The 26,299-nt window shown below is 34.6% G+C and overlaps 1 protein-coding gene across 6 annotated transcripts in view; it reads left to right on the top strand.

Annotated features, from left to right (window-relative positions):
- The window catches only part of LOC101892226 (protein held out wings), a 174,863-nt gene that overhangs the window by 123,798 nt on the left and 24,766 nt on the right, over positions 1-26,299 (top strand). For all 6 annotated transcript variants that reach the window (XM_059118270.1, XM_059118269.1, XM_059118265.1 and 3 more), the window contains exons 4-5: positions 5,668-5,784; positions 22,048-22,188. In XM_059118270.1, coding sequence (XP_058974253.1) covers positions 5,668-5,784; positions 22,048-22,188 — 258 coding nt within the window. The remainder of the gene's footprint in view (positions 1-5,667; positions 5,785-22,047; positions 22,189-26,299) is intronic.

Raw genomic sequence — 26,299 nt, 5'->3', positions numbered from 1 at the left:
TACTGAGAAAAGAAACAGTAGTCGTAGGCTGAAGAATAGAACGAGAATAATTACAACTAATTAAAATGCTCTTCATCCCACCCTACCTCCCAAACACCTCCTTCCACCTCTCTCTCTCTTACTTTACACACTGGCTGTATACGTCATACATGTTGTTAATGGTTGTAAGGTTACCCACCTAATGTCGGCAGATCAAATAAGACAACAATTACAACAAAATAACATGTGTGTACGTGTGTGTGGGTGTCATCTATCCCAACAACAGTAACAGCTGTGCGTGTTTGCATGTTCACTCGCCCCTTTTGGTCTTCAATCCGATTCTCCGAAGCTTTGATATTTTAATTAGTCCGCTGATAATGTTCGTGATTTAGTGTAGATCTGTTGCGATCATCACATTTTTGTAAAATTAATGGCATAAATTATTACTTGCCATATAAATTTAATTAAACTGGAATTGAATTTTAAACATCACACAGTTTTAAAATCAGATTGGGTGTAACCTACAAACACCACAATGATTTAGATGATGGACAGCTTTCGAACAGATGTTTTTTTGTAAGAAATTTACGCTAAGAATATATTATATAATATAATAAAGTATGGGCTGGAGGATAGTAGTATTAAAAGAAAATTTGAAAAAATTGCTAATTTTATCGAAAAAAATTTAAAGCAAATTTGATGATTTTTTTTTGGTAAATATTAAATATACACATTTCTTATATTAGGAGACTCACAATGAAATTTGATCTGGAATATTTCCTTCTTTGATACTTTCCCTTAAAAATGAAATTTTAAGGGAGATTTTGCCTTAAAATTGAAACGTGCTAAGTTTGCATTAAAAATTCAAACCCATATTTTTCCCTTGAAATATATAAATTTCGAATGTAATTTTCTTGAGAATCATTAAACCTTGACATGTGATTTATTCGGAGATTTATAGTAAAATTTAGTGTAGAATATTTCTTCCTTTGACAATTTTCCTAAAAAATGCAGTATTAAAAAAGATTTTGACTCAGAATGGAAACACCCTTAAATTAGCAGTGAAAAATGTTAACACGTTTTTTTTACTTTCAATACATAAATTTCTAATGTAATTTTCTTATAATCCATTGAACCTAGCTATATGATTTATTCTGAGATCAGTGGTGAAATATTGTGCAGAACATTTCATATTTTGGCTCTTTTTGTCTAAAATGAAATTTTATGGTAGTTTTATGCATTAACTCAAACAAATGCAGAGGAAAAATTAATCAAAAATTAGGAAATATTTTCGAGTTATTTTTCCAATATTGGTGCATATATTTTCTTGATGTATATATTTTCTTGATTTCTTTTACTAGGAGACTCATAATGAAATTTGATCTAGAATATTTTCTCCTTTGATATTTTCCCCCAAAAAAACTATTTTAATTGAGATTTTGCCTTAGAATTGAAACGTGTTAAGCTACTATTAAAATTTTTAAACACATATTTTTCCCTTGTAATATATAAATTTCGAATGTAATTTTCTTGAGAACCATTAAACCTAGACATGTGATTTATTCGGAGATTCATAGTGAAATTTAGTGTAGAATATTTCTTCCTTTGATATTTTCCTAAAAAATGCAGTATTAAGAATGATTTTGACTAAGAATCGAAACCCCCTTAAATTTGCAGTGAAAAATTTTAGCACCTTTTTTTCACTTTCAATACATAAATTTCTAATGTAATTTGCTTATAAACTATTGAACCTAGCTATATGATTTATTCTGAGATCAGTGGTGAAATATTGTGCAGAACATTTCATCTTTTGGCTTTTTCTGTCTAAAATGAAATGTTATGGTAGTTTCATGCATAAATTTAATAAAATTAAAAAAAAATGATTAAAAAATTAGGAAATATTTTTGAGTTGTTTTTCCAATATTGCAGCATATATTTTCTCGATATATAATGGAAATGGCAAATTCTCTTCGTTGGCGACTTATAGTGAAATTTGATGAAGAATAAATTTTTCTTTGATGTCATGTTTCTAAAATGATGTTTTGTTGGAGAATTTTGCCTAGATTCGTTAAGAGTGCGGCATTAAACCTGTAAAATGTACTTTTTTGAAATATATTTTTGAATTCCTGGCGTCTACGTTAATTTCAGACTTGATGTATCCTGAGGCCTATAGTAAAATTTTATGACAAATAATTTTGTAGAATATTTTGACATGCTACGATCCCGTTTAAAGTGAGTTTTTAACCATTTTTGAAAAACACAGACCAAAAATACCTCTTTGATGACCCGCTTTATTGATGCAAATATTTTCTTGATACGTAACGGATTTACAGATTTCTTTTCTTTGGTAACTTATAGAGAAATTTGATGCAGGATATTTTTGTCTTTGATATCATCCTTCCAAATTGATGCTTAATCGGAAAATTTTGCCTAAACTCGCATGGAGTACGGTTTTAACCCTAAAAACACTTTTTAATGTAATTTTCTGACGTTTAGGTAAGGTTTAGACTCTTCATGTCTTCTGGGACATCATTTTTTATTTTTTGAAATAATTGAGTAGAATATTTAGACTTGGACCAAAAAGTCCCCTTTGATGACCCGCTTTATTGATACGTAATGGAATTAGAAATTTCCTTTCTTTGGTAACCTATAGTGAAATTTGATGCAGAATATTTTTGTCTTTGATATCATCCTTTCAAATTGATGCTTAATCGGAGAATTTGGCTTAAACTCGCATGGAGTATGGTTTTAACCATATACTGTCTTTTTAATGAAAATTTCTTAAGTTTAGCTAATGTTTAGACTCTTGATGTCTTCTGGGACCTATAGTAGAATTTTATGACAAATAATTAAGTATGATATTTTGACTTGCTACGATGACGTTTAAAGGGATTTTTTAGGAATATTTGGGAAAAAGGACCAAAAAGACCTCTTTGATGAACCGCTTTATTGATACGTAATGGAATTACAGATTTCTTTTCTTTGGTAACCTATAGTGAAATTTGATGCAGAATATTTTTGTCTTTGATGGCATCCTTCCAAATTAATGCATAGTGGGAGAACTCGTGTGGAGTACGGTTTTAACCCTAAAATGTCTTTTTAATGTAAATTTCTGACGTTCAGGCAAGGTTTAGACTCTTGATGTCTTCTGGGACCCATAGTAGAATTTTATGACAAATAATTTTTAATATTTTAGAATATTTTGACTAGCTACGATGCAGTTTAAAGGGAGTTTTTATGATTATTTTTTGAGAAAAAAGACCAAAAAGACCCCTTTGGTGGCACACTTGAGGGTTAAAATTTCCTCACATTGTTATCAGTAATATTGCTAAATCGACGGAAATCGCTAAATCGACATAGAGTTTTATGCTGATCAAAAATATATATACTTTGTGGGGTCTAAAGTGTATATTTCGAGGTGTTATTTCCGTCTGTGGCAATCACTCTAGCTTCCGAACGAAATGAAGTAGGTTGATAAAATTTTACTCAAATGTATATTATGTCTGCAGGACTTTTGGTATTGAAAATGAGCCATGTAGGTCCACGTTTTGGTATAGCTCCCATATAACGGTACCTGCCGATATTCGGTAGTTTGATGATATTAGCGGAATTATTTACCGGAATTGTTTCAAATTTAGTATTTGAAGTTTGTAATGGCTATTTCAGCCTATGACAGAAAATTGTCCGTTCAGGTCCACTCCTTCGTATAGCCCCCATATAACGGTACCTCCCGATATTCGGAATTTTTAGGATATTAGCGACATTATTCGCAGGAATTGTTTCAAATTTGGTATTTGAAGTTCGTAATAGATATTACAGCCTATGACAGAAAATTGTCTGTCTTCGTATAGCGCCCATATAGCGGTACCTTCCGATATTCGGTATTTTGATGATTTTGACTACATTATTCACCGATTCTTTTTTTCAAATTTCGCATTTGAATATTGTAATGGCTTATGACAAAAGTTGCCTATGCAGGTCTACGTCATCGTATAGATCCTAATACCATGGTTAAATTCGGTATTTTTAAGATTTTAGCAGAATTTTTAACGGATTTTATTTTTTTTTTTTTTGAAAATTGCCAAATTCGTTCCAAATGGTGGTGGAGGGTATTAAAAGTTCGGCTCGGCCGAACTGACAGCTTTCTACAGCTTGTTCTATATTTTGGAGATAGATCAGGTTCCCTTATTCTCAAATTTTAAGGATTTGGAGGATTGCCAATTGGGTCATGATTTAAATGATGATTTTTTACATCGATGTAAAATTCAAAACATAGAGCATTCAAAATTAGATAATCCACTTTGACCGCTTTTTTTCTCATAACTGAAAAAATATTTAAAATTCCGCTTGTAAAAAAAAATTGATATTTATTTTCATTTTAACCCCACATTAAAGTATTTGACCAATCGCCGATTATTTTTATGATTTTTTACACCAGACATCTATGCGATTTTCTTTGCCATTATAAGAAATCACAGCCATTAGGTGCCAGGCAATTACAATTATGATGATCACATCCATTTCCATCTCCATATCCCCAACCCTGCCTCTGTCTTCGCCCCATCATCATTATTATTTGCGTGTCTAGTTTTTTTTGGGGGGTATCAAAAGGTTAAAGACATGGACATGAACAGCATTTAATAATCAATGCATTTGAAAATCATGTCTAACTCCAGGCCAGGTCTCAACAACAACAATTCTAACTCATTGGATAGACGGATGGATGGATGACGTTATACATGACCCATGGACCAACCAATCGACCGACAACCGGTCAGTCAGTCGTCTAAATAAATGTTAACAAATGAAATGGACCGCGTAATCAGAGTTGATTAAAATTTAATCATTTTTCTATGACTAATAAAATCATGGCAACAAATGTGTGGATAACCCCCCAACCCAACCCCTCCTGCTTCCTCACAAGGCATTTTCATGTGGGGGTGGTTAGATTTTTTTATTTGGCTGTGTGGTTTTTTTAATTGGCTTGCTGTCGCCTATTTGGGTTTGCTGTTGCTGCTGCTTCTCACAACAAAGTATGGCGAGTGGCATGGCGTGGCGTGTTTGGAAATTAAGGCACATTCTGGTGCCCGTGCCCTCTAGGGTTCAAACAAGTTGATTGGATTTAACTAGACAAAACTAATGGACATCCAAACATACAAACGTACATACAACATGTGTATATGTCTTTTTCAATTTTTGTTTCAATTTTTTTCGATTTTTACTAAGTCAGCAACTCTTCAATGCAAATTTGAATGCAGCTTCGCAAAAAGTATTTATTTTTTTTCCCAATTTTTCTAAAAATATTGACTTTGAAGATAATTCACTTTGATGGTTTGACTGTCGGCAGCAATAATAGCTGACAGCTTAATTTGACAATGTTTTGGCCTTTGATGCTGATGATGACGACGATAGTATGGTGACAGGAACATGTTTCAGGGATTAACAAGAGAAGGAGAAAAAATTAAAAAAAAAAAAAAAAACTGGGATTAAAATTTATATATTTTTGTTAAACCTACTTTTCTTGTCAAACCTTCAAACATGTTTGACATACATCAAATTATTAATTTTTTTAATGATTTTTTAATGATTTTTTTATTGGTATTTTTTTTTTGTAACCGTAAAACATAGCTTGTTTTTACTACTCCTTGTAATTTGTTGTATTAATTTTTTGTTTTCTCTTCATTGCAGTTCAACTTTGTTGGTCGAATTTTGGGTCCTCGCGGCATGACAGCCAAACAATTGGAACAAGAAACTGGCTGTAAAATCATGGTCCGAGGCAAGGGCTCCATGAGAGACAAAAAGAAGGTAAGTCCAAAATTCATTTTGTAGAGGATATTTATTACACCGCACCTCTTAAACCTTGGGGTGACCATGGAGAGAGAGTAGATGTAGATACAGATACAGAACATCTTCTGTTTCTTGAAAATCCCCTCCACATGATGCGCAAATCGACTTTTGTCTATGGAATACTGAAGGAGGTCTACAGCCAAAAAAAAACTGCAGATAGTCTTATATTTCTAGAAAACTTGCAGCGGATCTTCTACCATTGAAATACCTGCAGAAGATCTTCTATCTGCTGAAGACATGTAGAAGATTTGTAGGCTATCTGTCTTTAGGATACCTCCAGAAATAATTCTTTCTTTCTTTAGGGGATAGCCAGATGGTCTTCTGACTATCGACCAAAAGAAGGCCCCCTTGAAAATCCTCTCCACAAGATGCCCAAATGGTCTTCTGTCAATGGAATACTGGAAAAGGTATTCTACAAAAAAAAAAACTCATAAAGTCTTCTATTTCTAGAACACTTCAGGGGATCTTCTACCTTTAAAATACCTGCAGAAGATCTTCTATCTGCAGAAAACCTTTAGTAGATTTGTTGGCTATCTGTCTTTAGGGGACCTCCAGAAGTAATGGTTTCTTACTTTATGGTTTTCTGACTATAGAAACCATATAGAATCTCTAGAGGACCAGAAGAAGGCCTGCTATCTCTCTAGTAGACCTAAAGAAAGTCTTCCGTCTCTTGAAGATCAACAGAAGGTTTTCTAGGAGGAGAAGACCTTCTTCAGGTCTCATTCTAAAGAATGCCTTCCATCTCTAAATGACCGGAGGAAGGTATTTTCTCTGTAGACGATCTAAAGAAAGTCTTCAATCTCTAAAAAATCAACAGAAGGTCTATTGTTTTTTGAGGACCTGGGGAAGGTCTTTTGGTTTTTTTGAAGGTCTTCTGCCTTTAGGACACCTGAAGAAAATATTTCATAGCTGGAAGACTTAAAGAAGATACTCTATCGCTAAAACGTCTGACGAAGGTCTTCTTCTATCGCTGGAAGACTTAAAGTATCTTCTATCTATCCCTAAAATATCTGTCCTGCGGAAGGTGTTTTATTTTTCTTGAAAGTCTTCTGCCGTTAGAACACCTGAAGAAAATATTATATCGCTGGAAGACTTAAAGAAGAAATCCTATCGGTCAAAGATCTGTAGCTATCTAAAGAGGGTCTTCTATGGCTAGAAAATCTGAAGAATGTCTTCTGTCTTTGGAAGACCTGCAGGCCTTTTTGCTTGGGAAGACCTACCGAATATCTGTTGTGTCTGTGAGACCTCTAGAAGATCTTCTGTCAATATCAGACCTGCAAAAGTCTTCTGACTTTAACAGAACTTCTGAACATCTTTGTTTTTTATCTTCAGAGAATTTGCAGAAGATCTTCATTTTCCAGGAGACCCGTAGACCCTCTTCTGTCTTTAGAGGACCTCACAAGGTCTTTTTTCTTGGGAAGGCGTGTAGAAGGTCTTCTGCCTCTGGTAGACCTACAGAAGGTCTTCTATCTCTAGAACACCTGATGGAAGTTTGCTGCCTTTAAAAAACCTTATTAACCTTACTATTGTCTCTAGAAGAACAGGAAGGTTTTCTGTCCCTAATAGACCTGCAGATGGCTTGTGTCTCCAAAAGGGTTTGCAGAGTACCTCTGCCTACAGACCTTAAAGATCATTTTGCTCTGAACGAGCTCTGAATGATTTATTTTTCATTGTTTTCCTTTGGAATTTTCGAGTTGCAAAAAGTTCCAGCTCCCGCCGTGCTTTAAACCCTTTGTGGTTTGTTTATATGAAAAATAAATGGAATTTCATGTTAGCTATTATGGCCATAACATTTTGAATTTTTTCATGCGATTTTCATTTGCTCCAACAATAACCATTTTCCAGCAGAATTTTTCATTAAGGTCATATTGTTGTGTTCGGAGCAATGCAATGTTCTGGGGGGTAGTTGTAAAAATACGAAAAAAAAAAATAGCAGCCAGTGGAAAATTCTTTATCTGTGCGAAAATGAAAATATGAAACATTGTTTCACATAATCTCATAGAGAGCGAAAAAAAACTGTTGCACATTTGGGTGTATGTGTGTGTGTGTGAGTTGGGAAAACCGTCCTCACATACACAGACACACATTGCGGACATTGTGGTAAATGTTCCATTATTTTTTATGTTTCGAGTTTAAAATTAAATAAAAAATCTGAGCAGAAGAAACAAAACTGAAATTGCCACGCAATTTTGAAACAATTCCTAGAGCAGGGCAAAGCTAAAATAGATGGAGGAACGAACGTCCGGCATGGATGGCATCAAAACAAGAAAGTGCGGTGTGGCAGTTAGTCCGTTGTCACGAGGCAGGCAGGCAGGCAGTGAGTATTTTATACCCTACACCACAAGGTGTTCAGGGTATTATGTCAATGGGCATTTGTTTGTAATAGCCCAAAGGAAACGAGATAGACCCAGATAGATCCTTTTGATGATCTGCATAGAATCACATTCTGAGTCGATTTATGCATGTCCATCCGTCCGTCCGTCTGTTCATGTATTTTTGTAAACAAAGTACAGTTCGCATTTATTACCCGATCCAGATGAAATTTTACGCAAATCATTTGTTTGGCCCAAGGACGAACCCTATTGAAATTGGAGATAATCGGTCAAAAATTAGATATAGCTCCCACATATATCTTCGTCCGATTTGCTTTTTATTGTGCACCAAACGTGTAATATCAGCCCGAATAGTATGGAATTTTGCACATACAACCAAATTAGGCCTGAAAATAAGTATGCCAAATTTGATGAAGATCGATTCAGATATAGCTATAGCTCCCATATATATTGTTCATCCGATTTGTTTTTTTTTTTGTCCTCCGCAGCCGTAATATGCACTCTGTGACAACAATACTTGGGGAAATATATGAAATACAGCTCAGAAATATCATTGCCAAATTTTATCAAGATCGGTTCAGATTTGGATATAGCTCCCATATATATCTTTATCTGATTTCAAATTAAATTTGAAAAAAAAAATGGGCAATACAAGTCCGAATCGCCATATTTAGTCCTTTCATAGCATGTATGATTGAATTCTCCCATAAAAACTTTTAATTGTTATGTGAAGCTCCACTAAATTAGCAAAGTGCTGTAGGGTATCATAAAGTCGACCCCGCCTGACTTTAGGACTTTCTTTACTGTTTTGTATTTTCTGTTTTCTTGGCTGGCATGTTGACGATGTTGTTTTGGTGCTGATGATGAGGATGACAAACTTTAAATCCAAACAACCCAATTTTATTTGATGTGAGTGGGTGAAATGAAATTCTGCAGCACTACTCTGCCGCTGCCACTGCCTCTGCCGCCGCAGCTGCTGCTGCTACTGCTACTGGTGTTGATGATGATTTTGATGCCGGGCGTTGGCACATAAATGAATGTGTTTTGCCATATTTCGGACAGTTTGAGATTCTTATTCATTTTTCTTTTTTTTTCATTTTTTTTTTTTTCATTTAATTAAAATCTTTAAGAGGCCACAAAAACAAAATTAAATAAAATGTATTTTTCATATTTAATAATTGTGTTTGTAGATGACTGTTGCCACTGCTCGTATAAAAATATATGAAATATATGTGCGTGTGTATGTGTGTTTTTACAGCCAATCACCAAAATCACTTTATTTCCTTTTCATTTCAATTTCCCCCGCTCTCATTTTTGGCAAATAATTTTACTATTTTTATGGGTGGCCAGAAAAAAAATGGCTTATGGCTTAACTGAAGAATCATCATCATCACAATCGTGATTCACCGGCAAATTTTCAAAAATTATTTTCAATATTTTTCCAACACTTGTTTTCTATATATTTTATTGCTGTTTTCAGCCAGAGAACGGGAAATCAAATGTCAACAAAAATATTTACATTTCCATATCATTTCAATTTTTTTTGGCTTTCTTGTGAGTGGTGATATGATTGAGTGATTTTGAAAATTATCATTTCTCTCATCAGAATCATGGCAAACGAAATTTTTGATTGATTGATGTATTTTTTTTAATATTGAATGCCAAGCAAGTTTTCCAGGGGGAGAAGGATTCCCTTTAATAGAAGTTATATTAAAGATATTTAAGGTACACACACACACATCTAAATAAATATACTTATTTTATGATCAGATGGAATTTTATATCACCGAAAACAAATGAAAGTTATTTTTTAATTTTTAAAAGTTCTAAGGGCGAAAAACTCTCATTAACAAAATTAGGGAGATTTTTTGATGGTTTCTTGGTCCTTAAAAAAAATATTCCTCAAAATCTAAATTTGTGAGTCCTTGAAGAAAACAAATTCTTAAAAATCCACGTTTATTGGTTCCTGAAGAGACATTATTTAAAAATCAACCATAGTTGGTCTTTTGGTCCTTTAAAAATATCCTTAAAGATTGTCATCCAAAATTGTCTGGATTAAAAATCAACGATTGTCCTTGGAAATATTCTTAAAAAATCTTAGATTGTTTGTCGAATGGTCCTTAAAAAAATATTTTTTTTAAATCCATATTGGCCCTTTAAAAAAATTTCCTTAAAATCCACGTTTATAACTCTTTCGGAAAAAACACGTTTCATGGCCTGATATTGCTTCAGAAAATATCCTTGAAAACCCAACGATTATATCTCCGATAGTCCTTTAGAAAATATCCCTTGAAATCCTTCAGAAAATACCCTTTAAAAATCCACGTTTACAACTCTGATAGTCCTTTGAAAAATATCCTTGAAAAATCAACGATTATATCTCCGATAGTCCTTTAGAAAATATCCCTTAAAATCCTTCAGAAAATACCCTTTAAAAATCCACGTTTACAACTCTGATAGTCCTTTGAAAAATATCCTTGAAAAATCAACGATTATATCTCCGATAGTCCTTTAGAAAATATCCCTTAAAATCCTTCAGAAAATACCCTTTAAAAATCCACGTTTACAACTCTGATAGTCCTTTGAAAAATATCCTTTAAAAATCCTCTGATAGTCTTTTGAAAACATCCTTTTAATATTCACGTTTATAGTCCTTAAAAATCCACATTAGTCCTTCAGAAAATATCCTTTAAAAAATCCACGTTTCTCGGTCTGATAGTCCTTCAGAAAATATCCCTTAAAAATTCCACGTTTCTTGGTCTGATAGTCCTTCAGGGAATATCCTTTAAAAAATCCACGTTTCCTAGTCTGATAGTCCTTCAGAAAATATCCTTTAGAAATATACGTTTCTTGGTCTAATAGTACTTCAGAACATATCCTTTTAATATCCGCGGTTGTAGTCCTTAAAAATCCACATTAGTCCTTCAGAAAATATCCTTTAAAAAATCCACGTTTCTCGGTCTGATAGTCCTTCAGAACATATCCTTTTAATATTTACGTTTATAGTCCTTAAAAATCCACATTAGTCCCTCAGAAAATATCCTTTAAAAAATCCACGTTTCTCGGTCTGATAGTCCTTCAGAACATATCCTTTTAATATTTACGTTTATAGTCCTTAAAAATCCACATTGGTCCCTCAGAAAATATCCTTTAAAAATTCCACGTTTCTCGGTCTGATAGTCCTTCAGAACATATCCTTTTAATATCCGCGGTTATAGTCCTTAAAAATCCACATTAGTCCTTCAGAAAATATCCTTTAAAAAATCCACGTTTCTCGGTCTGATAGTCCTTCAGAACATACCCTTTTAATATTCACGTTTATAGTCCTTAAAAATCCACATTAGTCCTTTAGAAAATATCCTTTAACAAATTCACGTTTCTCGTTCTGATAGTCCTTCAGAAAATATCCCTTAAAAATTCCACGTTTCTTGGTCTGATAGTCCTTCAGAAAATATCCCTTAAAAATTCCATGTTTCTTGGTCTGATAGTCCTTCAGAACATATCCTTTTAATATTCACGTTTATAGTCTTTAAAAATCCACAGTAGTCCTTCAGAAAATATCCTTTAAAAAATCCACGTTTCTCGGTCTGATAGTCCTTCAGAACATATCCTTTTAATATTCACGTTTATAGTCCTTAAAAATTCACATTAGTCCTTAAGAAAATATCCTTTAAAAATCCACGTTTCTCGGTCCGATAGTCCTTCAGAACATATCCTTTTAATATTCACGTTTATAGTCCTTAAAAATCCACATTAGTCCTTCAGAAAATATCCTTTAAAAAATCCACGTTTCTCGGTCTGATAGTCCTTCAGAACATATCCTTTTAATATTCACGTTTATAGTCTTTAAAAATCCACAGTAGTCCTTCAGAAAATATCCTTTAAAAAATCCACGTTTCTCGGTCTGATAGTCCTTCAGAACATATCCTTTTAATATTCACGTTTATAGTCCTTAAAAATTCACATTAGTCCTTAAGAAAATATCCTTTAAAAATCCACGTTTCTCGGTCCGATAGTCCTTCAGAACATATCCTTTTAATATTCACGTTTATAGTCCTTAAAAATCCACATTAGTCCTTCAGAAAATATCCTTTAAAAAATCCACGTTTCTCGGTCTGATAGTCCTTCAGAAATTATCCCTTAAAAATTCCACGTTTCTTGGTCTAATAGTCCTTCAGGGAATATCCTTTAAAAATCCACGTTCCCTAGTCTGATAGTCCTTCAGAAAATATCCTTTAGAAATGTACGTTTCTTGGTCTGATAGTACTCCAGAACATATCCTTAAAAAAATAAAACAAGTTAAGAAACAGTAAGTGCGGCCTGGCCGAACTTTGAATACCCTCCACCATTTGAAACGAACTTGGAAACGAATTTCAAAAAACAAAATCCTTAAAAATTCTGTTAAAATTTTAAAAATACCGAACATAGCCGTTATTTTGGGGTCTATACGACGTGGACGACCTACATAGGCATTGGCTCAAATTCGAAACTTGAAATAAACGGTGAATAAATTAGCTAAAATCATCAAAATATCGTATATAGGGAGGTACCCTTTATATCGGAGCTGTGCGAAGACTTGGACCAGCATAGACAATTTTCTGTCATAGGCTGTAGCATCCATTATGAACTTCAAATACGACATATCAAACAATGTCGCTGAGTATTGTTCCAAAATACCGAATATGGGGAGGTATTGATATATGGGGCCTATACGAAGTCCTGGACCTGCATAGACAATTTTCTGTCTTAGGCTGTAGTATCCATTACGAACTCTAAATACGCAATTTCAAACAATTCCGGTAAATAATGACGTTAAAATCATCAAAATACCGAATATAGGGAGGTATTGATATATGGGGCCTATACGAAGACGAGGACCTGCATAGACAATTTTCTGTCTTAGGCTGTAGTATCCATTTCGAACTTCAAATACGTCATATGAAACAATTCCGTTGATTTTTTAAATCAACGTTTTTGCCTTCATTTATTTATTTTTATACCAGGTCAGGGTATTATGTCTGTAACAGGCAAAAGGAAACGAGATAGACTCATAGTTCCTTTTGATGATCTGCATAGAGACACATTCTGACTCGATTTATGCATGTCCGTCCGTCCGTCTGTCCATGTTCCACTTTTGTAAACAACTTACAGTTCGCATTTATTGCCCGATCCAGATGAAATTTTGCACAGATCATTTGTTTGGGCCAAGGACGAACCCTGTTGAAATTGGAGATAATCGGTCAAAATTTAAATATAGCTCCCATATATATCTTCGTCCGATTTGCCTTTTATTGTGCACCAAACGTGTAATATCAGCCCGAATAATAAGGAATTTTGCACATATAACCAAATTAGGCCTGAAAATAAGTATGCCAAATTTGATCGAAATCGGTTCAGATATAGCTATAGCTCTCATGTATATTGTTCATCCGATTTGTTAATTTTGTCCTCCGCAGCCTTAATATGCACTCTGTAACAACAATATTTGGGAAAATATATCAAACACAGCTCAAAAAAATACCTTTGCAAAATTTTATCGAGATCGCTTCGGATTTGGATATATCTCCCATATATAACTTCGTCCGATTTACCTTTTATTGTGCACCAAACGTCTAATATTTACCCAAATGGGATGAAATTTGGCACTTACGACCGAATTGAGTCTAGAAGCTAGTATGTTGGTGAAGATCGGTTCAGATATAGCTATAGCTTCCATATATATTATTCATCCGATTTGTTATATTTGTTACCCACAACCGTAATATGCACTCCGTAACAACGATATTCAGGGAAATATATCAAATACAGCTCAGAAATATCTTTGCTAAATTTTATCGAGATCGGTTCAGATTTGGATATAGCTCCCATATATAACTTCGTCCGATTTACCTTTTATTGTGCACGAAACGTCTAATATTTGCCCAAATGGGATGAAATTTGGCATTTACAACCGAATTGAGTCTAGAAGCTAGTATGTCAAATTTGGTGAAGATCGGTTCAGATATAGCTATAGCTTCCATATATATTATTCATCCGATTTGTTATATTTGTTATCCACAGTCGTAATATGCACTCCGTAACAACGATATTCAGGGGAAAATATCAAATACAACTCAGAAATATCTTTGCCAAATTTTATCAAGATCGGTTCAGATTTGGATATAGCTCCCTTTATCTGATTTCAAATTAAATGTGCAAATACAAGTCCGAATCGGAATATTTAGTCCTTTGAACTTTAAATAATAATTATAATCATAGCGTGTATCATTGAATTCTCCCATAAAAACTTTTTATTGTTATGCGGAGCTCTACTAAATTAGCAAAGTGGTGTAGGGTATCATAAAGTCGACCTCGCCCGACTTTAGGACTTTTTTTTTTTTTTTTTTTTTTTTTTTTTTTTTTTTTTTTTTTTTGTAATAAAAAAACCTGTATTATTTTAAGACCTAAATGTAATCCTGTCTATTAATCTTCAATAGGTCCTCACAATTTGTGTATATTTTTATTGACTTTATGAGAATTTTGTCTCTTTATACGGCCTCTGGAAGGTGTTTGGCCTAAGGTCTTTGGTGTAAATTAGACCTCAGGAAGGTGCTCTACCCAAAGAACATTTTTCGAAGATCTTGTATTCATAGAACACTTTAGAAGGTTTGTTAGTAACTTGTTATGCCTTTCCCATCTAGAAAATACCTTTAATTTCCCTTTTCCTGTACTAAGCTCAAACTTATTATACCACCCTCGTATTACGTAGGTAAGGCAGTTGCATGAAAAAATATGTATTTGTAAACATCAATCTTGACAACATTTTTATTTTACATGCATAAATACAAGAGCTATTTGTGACTGAGCATATGTTTCGAACTTTTTGTTGTTTTTGTTCGATATAACGGTAAAGCAATTGGACTCACTGACAGACCGACAGACAAACAGCCAGATAGACGGATAGCTGGCAATAAAAGAAAATCAAATGCTCTGATGGCGGCCGTTTTTGCTGGTATGAGGTAGGTTGGTTGGTAGCAGCTAGAGGTTCGTACATCCGTTTCAAACATAGTTCTCTTTGCATTTCCTTTTTCGTAGTGTTTCACGTTCAACATACATTTTCAAAACTGTAGTTTTTCTTTGCCTTCTTCACTTTGTCTTCTTCTGCTTCTTCTTCTTGTGTTTCGTATTTGTTTGTTTTGAGGCAAAATCAAATGTTGCTGGTCGGTGGCTCACACCTTTCGAGCGAGCCAAGTCACAGCTAAGGCTGGCATTGATATGTTTGGTGTGGAGGAGGAAAATGTATGGAGGGTTGGGGGGTATCTGCCGGCAACGTCTTTGGGGAAATCGCTAGCCATAACCGTAAGTTCCAATTGTTGTTTGTTTTCAAGTCATCGTCGTTGTTGTTGTAAAACATGGAATTGTTTAACAATAACATCTGTGCATGACGTAGCGAGAGAGAGAGAGAGAGAGTGGGGGAGGGGGTCTTTCGATATGGTTTTTATGCATTTTTAAGTTCATTTCTTGTAATTCTTCTTCTTGCCACTTGCATTCCCAGCGCACCGGCAGCAACAACATCATCAACATTATTGTTGACAAGAAGCAAACGCAGGGTGTGCGTGGAGGCAAGAAACAAAAAAAAATATTGAAAAAAAGAAATCAAGTAAAAGTTATTGGCAAACGCACAAGAAAAATGTGTCAATACTTTGTCCCATGCCCATCATCGCCACCACCCGCCGGACATGTTGTTATACCGGAGCTACGCATTTTTAATGAACATGGAAAAATTTTATAAACTCTAGGCATATATTCAAGTACATGTGTGTGTGTGTGTGAAATGAAGGCATGAAATTTAACAATTTTTTTTATTGAAGAGATTAAAGGTCTTCTACAGGTCTTTCAGAAGTTCGAAAATATGCAAAGGTAGATTTTGGAGACTTTTACATACAGATGAGCAAAGATAAGCCTTCGTTATATAGAGGAAACCCTAGAGTAGGCCATCAAATGATCTTCCATCTTTAGAATACCTTAAGAAGACTTTCTTTTAATAAAAACCCGGGCTTTATTTCCAAATAAGGTCTTATATCAAACCTTTAGAAGAGAGCCTATCTATGTGCTAATGGTCTAGAAAAGGGCTTTGATCTACATAAACCCCATGGAAAGTATTTCATCAATACCTATAGATACCTGCAAAAGTCCATTAAAATATTTCCGGTTATAAAAGACACAGAGGAGATATTCTCTTATGTTGCTCTACATTTGATAGAAGACCTATAAGAAGTATCCTCTCTGTAAAAGAACTATAAAAAAGACCCACTATAGATCTCAGCGGACTTATATGATTCGTTTTCTGTAACGAAGCCCAGTAGGACATCTTTAATCTATAGATACACCTAGGGAAATTCCACATTTGGAGATATATATCTGTAGATGAATTTTCTTATATACCTACAGAAGTCCATTTAAAGATTTCCGGTTATAGAAGACTCACAAGAGATATTCTCATATGACGCTCTGCTTTTGATAGAAGGCCTATATGAAGTACTCTCTCTGTAGAAGAATTATAAAAAAAAGATCCATTATCGATCTCAGAAGACTTATATGATTCCTCTTATCTAACGAAGCCTAGTAGGAAATCTTTAACCTATAGATACGCCTAGAGAAATTCCACCCTTGGAGATATCTATCTGTAGAAGACCTTTCTTTACCTTATCTAAAAGTACACCTCACTTTTGGCACACTAAAATCCTTTCTATACAGGGTGAGATGAAAAAAAAAACTGCAACAAAATTCAGACCGCTGTCATTTCTAAGCCACTCGTCCGACAGCTGTTAAAATTATTCCAGACAGCTCATTATTGTTGCTTGCAAGCGCACAAAAGCATTTTGGTGAGAATTTTCCCGAAAAAAAGTTATTCGTGAAGGGATTCAAGCGTGATAGTGTGATTTTTTTATATTTGGCTGGAAAGCCATAAGTGGCTATCGTTAGAGCACTCCAGCATTTAAATGTAAATAAATCTTTTGTATCTCGTACCATCGCTCGTTATCGTGATTCTGGTAGCCTAGCCCGACGTCAAGGAAGTGGACGGAAGAAAACATCATCAGAAATGGTTCGAAAAGTAAAGAAGCGGCATAATCGAAACCCGCGTTGCAGTGGCCGAAAAATAGCTCGTGAGCTGAACATATCGCAATATTCCATTCGACAAATATTGAAAACTGAAGAAATAGTTGAAAAAGTCAAGAAGCGACTTGATCGAAACCCTCGTCGCCGTGGCCGAAAAATGGCTCGTGAGCTGATCATATCGCAATATTCCATTCGGCAAATATAGAAAAATGAGCTCGGGGTAAAGCCATTGAAATTCCAAAAAGTGCAAAAACTTTCACCGCATCGGAAAGAAAATAGACTCAAAAGAGCTAAAGAATTGCTTCGTTTGGCCGAAAGTGATGAACTGTCGAATTTGGTTTTCTCCGTCTCCGATGAGAAAACATTCGTTGTCCAGCAGTTTGTAAACAAACAAAATTATCGTGTTTTGCTCGCCAAAGAGGTCAGCTTAAAATGTGCACCTTCGGTTGGCCACCAGAACACAAGCGCCGGCCATGGTGTGGTGTGATGGAGTGGGCCGTCATAACAGCCGATTGTCGTTCTACGCTCGTATTAATCTACCGTGATATCAGAATAAATGCCGAATATTATCGCGAAAATATTCTGGAGGGTATATTAGAGCCTTGGGCACGCAAACATTTTGGCCGCAGACCTTGGACATTCCAACAGGATACATACAGCACGCTCCACCCAAAAATGGTTATAAAATAAAGTTCCTCGTTTCATTTACAGCGCACAATGGCCACCAAAATCTCCGGATACCAATCCTAGTTGGACTATTGTGTCCCCGAAGTATTTTGGAAAGCAAGGTTGGCACTAAAAAAATACAAAAATGTCGCTCGCTCACCTCAAGCAAGCGCTTCGCCGGGAATGGGTCAAAATACCGCAGAGCAACATTCGGGCAGCGTGTGACGGTTTCATTGGCCGTTTGAAGGCCATAATTCGTGCCAATGGTGACCAATTCGAACAAATCGAAACTTATTCTAAAATTTGATGCTATTTCCGACATTTTTCATTGCTTTCATTTAATTAAATTAAAAAAAAGTAAAAATTAGGGCTTTTGACTTTGTTGCTGATTTTTTTTTATCTCACCCTGTATAATCGACCGAAGTATTCCATTTTCATACTTCATCTAATAGAGATACAAATATTGATATGCGCAAAATTACAAGAAATTCGAACATTTATATCCAATTCTATGCGAAATCATATTTCGATTCCGTTTTTCGGCTTTTATATTTCATTTAAATACGAAAAAAAAAATTTTTCAATTCAAATTTTATTGACAATCAAATTTTTCTTTAAAGTATTTCAATTTTTTTTCGTATATCTAAAAGTCGATTTTCGACTCTAAGTTGATTGAAGATTTGTTGATTTAGATTTAACTTAGGCTTGTTTCTTTTAATAAACCATTATCCGCACAGATCCAGGTTCGGCTTTTAAAATTTCCTTTCCGAAAATAAAGTCAACATTTTCTTCAATTTCTTCAAAATCGATTTTCGACTTTTTCTGAACAACCTAAAGTCAATTTTAAGGTATTGCGATTATTACCCGCTGCTGAAAAATTGATAAAGCCCGAAGCCACAAGTCGCTCTCTAGTCTTCGTTTGACATAAAAAAAATCCGAGCAAAATTCGATGACAGTAAAATTGAAAATTTCGATTTATTAAAATTCAAATTCCGTAACCCCTTTCCATGAATTCTATAAGATTATATTATTTGTCGGAAATTTAAAAATATTTTCAATTTCCTTATACTCACCTCCCTCCCAACTTTTCCTCCACCCCTTCTCATTTACATTCATCCAATCACCCACCCACCTAAATATGATTTCAAAAATAACCAAAATGAATGTTCCCAATTCCCAAATTTTGCTGACAATTCACAAAACAACAAGTCTCTCTGTCTGTCTGTCTGTCTGTCGTTTTTTGCACTTTTCTTCCTTTTCTGCTTCTTCTTATTTATTGTTTTTATTTTCGTTGCTTCTTGTAAAAATAATGTCAAAAATTCCCTGGCTGCCTGTCTATCTATCAGCTCAGAAAAAATAAAAGTGTCATACACGCCACCAACCCACCACCCCCTACTTATCCAAAAAAACAACAAAATCTATCAGAAGCCATACAAAAGCAATTTACCCAAAAAAAATTGTGTTGTCTCTCGAGACAGAAAAATTCGGAACAATAAAAATAATATTCAGTGTTGGTGTTGTCAACATGGCCGTGGTTGGACCGAAAACCCCAAAAACTACAGCATCCAAACAATTTTTATGAATAGATTTTTATTTCTTTGTTTTCCGCCCCCCATGTCTACTGCCTGCCTGGGGTAATAAAAGTAAATTTCTCCCAAAAGAAAATTCAACTCGGCAGGTATTTGAATTTTTGCCTCGCAAACCACAAAGGTGCAGATATTTTATGAACTTGTTGTTGGCGAAAATTGGGGAAAATTATTACTTTGTTTTTCCCTATTTTTGGGAGAAAAGCCAAGAATTATATAAATTAGTACAATTTTAAATTAAGACCTCTTAAAATTTAATTTTTTCGAAATACATTTTTAAATTATTCTTCTCTATATATGTGTATCTTTTCAAGCATACTTTTGGATGTCCTCCAAGGAAGTTTTGGGATTTTCGAAAAGATTCATGAAAATGTAATAAATTTTCAACATTGGAATAACAATTAAATTAAAAATAAGCAAAATTAAAAACTAGAAATATTCCATGGATTTCAAATTTACATTTATCAATCAGCCAATGTCGGGGGTGATCAAAATTCGACAGATTCCATTTTTTTGTATTTTTAATTTTCAATCATTTTTATACCCATCACCACAACTGTGGTCAGGATATTGGGGTTTTTGTAACATGGAGAAAAAAAAGGCGAGTTAAATCCTTTGGAGGACCTTTATAGAATCACATTCTGAGTCGATTTTCGAATGTCCGCTTGTCTGTCCATTTATTATTGTAAACTATGTACAGGTCGCATTTATTGTTCCATTTAGAAGAAATTTTCCACAAATCATGTGTTTGGCTGGAGGACGAACCCTAGTGAAATTGGTGAGAATCGGTTCATATTTAGGGTACAACTCCAGTTAAAAAAGATCCACGATTTTTTTTGGAAATTTCTAGAAGTGGGTATTTGTATCCTAATTCCGGGAGAGTATTTTTTTCTTGGGGGAATGACCCGGATACTCCGGTATTTCAACTTGAAGTCCGGGTCCAAGACCGACCAGTGTTAGATCCGGATCTACTAAACCGATATCGACAATATAGCTATCATTTGAAAGCTAATGCAAATAACCATTCAACAAATGATCATGGGGGTATTTAAAATGGTTTGGGAGTTATATCAAAATGATCGCTTTTTTGGACGCAAAATTTTTTAAAAACCATTAAAGAAGATGTAATATCGGCCGGACCGAACTTTGAATAGCCTCCACCATTCGGAAAAAATTTAAAAATGTTCAAAAAAAAAAAAAAATAATAATAAATAAATAAAAAATAAATAAATAAATAATAAAATTTCTATACGAAGATGTGGACCTGCACAGACAATTTTCCGTCTTAGGCTGTAGTATCCATTACGAACTTCAAATGCCACATTTGAAACAATTCCGGTGAATACTGTAGCTAAAATCATCAAAATACCCAATATCAGGAGGTACCGTTATTTGGGGGCTATACGAAGAGGTGGACCGGCACATACCATTTTCTGTCATAGGCCGGAGTATCCATTACGAACTTTACATACCAAATTTGAAACAATTCTGGTGAATAATGTCACTTAAATCACCAAAATACCCAATTTCGGGAAGTGCAGTTACATGGGGGCTATACGAAGACGTGGACCTGCAAAGACAATTTTCTGTCGTAGCCCGTAGTATCTATCACGAACTTCAAATACCAAATTTGAAATAGTTCCGGTAAATAATGTTGCTAAAATCATCAAAATATCGAATATCGTGAGGTACTGTCATATGGGGGCTACACGAAAACGTGGACCTGCACAGACAATTTTCTGTCCTAGGCTGTAGTATCCATTATGAACTTCAAATACCAAATTTGAAACAATTCTGGTGAATAATGTAGCTAAAATCATCAAAATACCCAATAGCGGGAGGTACCTTTATATTGAGGCTATAAGAAAGCGTGGTCCTACATGGCCCATTTTCAATAACAAAAGTCCTGCAGACGTAATACACATTTGAGTAAAATTTTATCAACCTAATTCATTTCGTTTGGAAACTAGAGGAATTTCCACAGACGGATAGGTGAATAGACAGACGGACATCGCTAAATCGACATAGAATTTTATGCTGCTCAAGAATATACTTTGTGGGGTCTAAAATGTATATTTCGAGGTGTTACCAACAGAATGAACCTCCATACTATGGTGGAGGGTATAAAATCTATTTGGGTGAACAAAACCTGAAATATTTTGCTGCATACTTCCAGGAATTGCCTGTAAATAACGCAATACCTAGAAGTATGCAGCAAAAAAAGATTAAATTTTGTTCACCTCTTTCACTTTTTTTTTAAATTTTAAAATCAAAAATTAATTTAAATTTAGATAAGAAAAATAAGAAAGAACAACCCTAAAAGTAGGCAATGTATTAATGTAAATTTGAAATCCATTAAATATTTCCAGTTTTTATTATTTTTTAATTTTTTGTTTTAATCAACTATTTCAGTCAGAAATGTCTTTAAATTTTACAAACTAGTGGAGTTTTTTTATTATTGTTTATTATTTATACATTTTTTGTTTTGCCTCCTTTACTTACATTTCTCTTTTTGTTCTTGTTTTCCCCCCTTACAGGAAGATGCCAACAGAGGCAAACCCAATTGGGAACATTTATCCGATGAACTGCATGTCCTCATCACCGTCGAAGATACAGAAAATCGTGCCAAAATCAAGCTGGCCCAGGCCGTTGCCGAAGTGCAAAAACTACTTGTACCTGTAAGTATTGATCGCAAATTTGAACAATTTTATTCTCTCCGACATACAGAAGGGAATAAAATTTATAAAAACTGAAAAAACACGAATAAAATGTTATATATATACGAATTTGTTTAATATTTAACTAAATTTTTGTTAACATAACTTCTGTGTGAGTGCATTCCTTTTAAAGAAACCAACAAACAAAAAAAAAATGCCTTAAGCCTAAATATATGCTTTACAAAATGGATACAAATTTAGGAAAATAGGAATGGAGAACGGGACAACTTAAAGGGATAGGGATTTTAAAGATTGACTTAGATATCTTGTTAGAGGCAAACGGTGATTTAAAAGAATTGTTATTGCATACTTTTAGGCGCTCCCCATAACTTTTAATTATAATGAGGGGGAAAATTGTTGCTAGAAGTGAAATGGGCTAATGTCCTTGATGGAGTGGATCGATATCTACCATCTTCGCACCAGATCTTTTGTAAGTGGATATGTTGCGATGTGCCGATTGTGAAGGGAATCAGATTTATATTCCGCATTTCATAAACGTTTTGGTTTTTAAAAATTTTACAATAAGGAGTTTACCGATATCTACCATCTTCACACTAGATATTTTGTCAGTGGAAATATTGCAATATGCCGATTGTGAAAGGAATCGGATACTTATTCGGATACGCATTTTATAAGCGTTTTGGTTATTCCGAATGTTGACCCCTTTGTGGGGGGCAGGTACCAGAAGGAGTTCACCGATATCTATCATCTTCACAACTAGATCTTGTGTTGATGGAAATGTTTCGGTGTACCGAGTTTTAAAGTAATCGGATATTTATTTCGCATTTTATAAGCGTTTTGGTTGTTCAGAATGTTGACCCCTTTGTGGGGGAGGTACTTGAAGGAGTGGTCCGACTTTTTCCAGCTCCCCAGCAGATCTTGTTTTGATAGAAAAGTTGGGATGTGTGGAGTTTGAAAGTGATCGGACTCTTATTTCACATTTTATAAGAGTTAAAATTATTCAAAGTTGTAACCCCTTTGTGGGGAGGCACCAGAAGAAGTGGACCCATGTATTCCATCTCCCCATCAGATCTTGTGTTAGTAGAGATATTAGAATATGTGAAGTTTAGAAAGTGTCGGATGCTCATTTCGAATTTTATGAGAATTTCGGTTATTGAAAATGTTGACCCCTTTGTGGGGGATGTACCAGAAGGAGTCGGCCGGTATATCCCATCTTCTCAACAGAACTTACTTTGGATATATTATATCTTCATACCAGATTTTGAGTTGATAGAAATATTGGAATGTGAGAAGTTTAAAAAGAATCGAATACTTATTTTGCGTTTCATGAGCTTCATGGTTATGAAAAATTTTGACTCCTTTGTGGGGGAGGTACCAGAAGGAGTGGGCCAATATATTCCATTTTCACAACAGATCTTGTGTTAGTAAAAATATTGAGATGTGCTGAGTTTAATCGGATTCGTATGCTCATTTCACATTTTATGAGAGTTATAATTATTCAACATTTTGACCCCTTTGTGGGGGAGGTACCAGAAGGAGTGGTTCAATATATTCCATCTTCCCACTCGAAATTGTGTTGTTGGAAATATTGAAATGTGCGAAATCTGTAGACAATCGGACTATTAATTCGCATTTCACAAGGATTATATTTTTTTTCCAAATTTTGACCCTTTGTGAGGAAGGTACTTCATGGAGTGGACTGATATTGTCTATATTTAGACCCGACTTGGCACTTATAAAAATATTAAGATTCTCAAAGTTTGATCAAAATTGGCTATCATTGTCCTGTTATATAAGGTTAATTCATTTCTGTGAAAATGTTGGAGGGACGTACCAGAAGGGGTGGACCGATATTGTCCATCTTCGAAATCGACATAAAATTGATTACTCTTCGAGAGTTATCGCGCGCACCAGACAGACAGACCATCGCACACCCCTCGATCAATGTCCTGAAACGGATTTGGTCCACAGAGACTTTGAGAGTCTCAAATCGTTATTTCGATGAGAAAAACTTTACTTCGAGTAGCCGGTGTTGGTCATACTCAGAGGAGAATATCCCAAGCTCAGACCGAAGGCCGTCAATCTAAAACAGCATCAAATTTAAAAAAACTTTGATTCGCATAGCCGGTGTCCGACAGAGGAGAAAATCTCTCTTTCTCCCTCTCTCTCTACGTTTTTCTGAACACAATTGTGTTATCTGGGTTCAAAGACCAATATCTCTGTAACCAGGAAAGATAATCGCTTATGTTGTAGCATTTTGGAAAGGTTGTAGTATAGGCTCGATCGTTTCAAAATGTCCTGAAACGGATTTGGTCCAAAGAGACTTTGAGAGTCTCAAATCGTTATTTCGATGAGGTCATGTTTTGGATGTATCAAACGATATATTCCCTCTATAGCCACATGGCTGAGAGTAGAAAAACTTTACTTCGAGTAGCCGGTGTTGGACATACTCAGAGGAGAATATCCCAAGCTCAGACCGAAGGCCGTCTATCTAAAACAGCATCAAATTTAGAAAAACTTAGCCGGTGTCAGACAGAGGAGAAAATTTCTCTTTTTCTCTCTCTCTCTCTCTCTCTCTCTCTCTACGTTATTCTGAACACAATTGTGTTATCTGGGTTCAAAGACCAATATCTCTGTAACCAGGAAAGATAATCGCTTATGTTATAGCATTTTGGAAAGGTTGTAGTATAGGCTCGATCGTTTCAAAATGAAACGGATTTGGTCCGAAGAGACTTTAAGAGGAAAGATAATCGCTTATGTTGTAGCATTTTGGAAAGGTTGTAGTATAGGCTACAGTTTGGTATAATTTTTTATGGCTTCCAATAATGGAGCCTTTTTTGGACTTTTCGGAGGTTTTATAAAAATGGATAGGTATTTGTATTAGCTTAGTATTATTATTTTTTAATTATTATAAATAAAAGTAGATCTGAATATAACCCGGGTCTTGGATGTGAACTTGTTGGTCAAATGTCCGGGTATGCGGACATTTACTTTCCAGAAATCAGGATACAAAATCCCTACCTCTGGAAAATTTCCAGAGTTGTTCCTTAAATTTGGACCGATTCTGTTCAATTTCAATAGGTTCGGTTTTGAAAATACCCAGAGGAGAAAATCTCTCTCTCTCTCTCTCTACGATGTTCTGAACACACTCGCCTTGTCTGGGATCAAAAAACAATATCTCTGGATCATGGAGAGATAATAGCTTGCATTTTTGGAATGGTAAGCTATTATTTGATATATTTTTTATGGACTCAAATATTGGACTTTTTGGGGTTTTATAAAAAAAAACGATTGCCAAAAAATTGGTAATTTAGAAATAATTCCCGAATCGTTTTAAATAACCCCGTGATCATTTGTTGGATAGGTATCTTCATTGGCTTTTCAAATGAACCAATTCTCACCAATTTCACTAGGGTTCGTCCTTCGGTCAAACACATGATTTGTGGAAAATTTCTTCTAAATGAAACAATAAATGCGACCTGTACATGGTTGACAATAATAAATGGACAGACAAGCGCACATTCGAAAATCGACTCAGAATATGATTCTATGAGGGTCCTCCAAAGGGTGGAGAAAAAAGCGAGTTATCTCCATGTTACAAAATCCCAATATCCTGACCACAGCTGGGTGTTGGGTATAAAAATGATTAAAAATTCAAAAAAAAAAAAAAATGTCGAATTTTGATCACCCCAAGAAATTGGGTGATTTTTTAACCCTATGAGGTTTTTTTACCCTGGCTGTCATTTACCTCAATTTTTTATAAGGGTGTAGTTCTTGATCTAGCTTTCTGTGTGTCCATTTAAAGCTCTATTGTTTTTGGCTGTCCCTGTTTTTTTTCTTTTTTCCAAAATAACCCTGTCTTACTTTTATTGTTTCTTGTGTTACTGTTTAAAAAACCATTTTTTTTTTCTAATGAATATAATAAAAATAATTAATAATAACAACTAATTAATTTTTTTCAAATTTTACTTTTCATTTTATTTTCTGACCAAAAAAAAAACAATCAAACAATGGTAACCATAATTAAAAAAAAAACCAAACCAAAAACCAACCAAATAAATGTACTAACCAACGTCAATGCCAATGCAAAATACGCCAACACCAACGCCAT

Source organism: Musca domestica, unplaced genomic scaffold, assembly GCF_030504385.1.
Source record: "Musca domestica strain aabys unplaced genomic scaffold, Musca_domestica.polishedcontigs.V.1.1 1, whole genome shotgun sequence".
NCBI classification, from domain to species: domain Eukaryota; kingdom Metazoa; phylum Arthropoda; class Insecta; order Diptera; family Muscidae; genus Musca; species Musca domestica.
The sequence above is the reverse complement of the archived record's forward strand: the minus strand, read 5'-3'. Positions and strand labels throughout refer to the sequence as shown.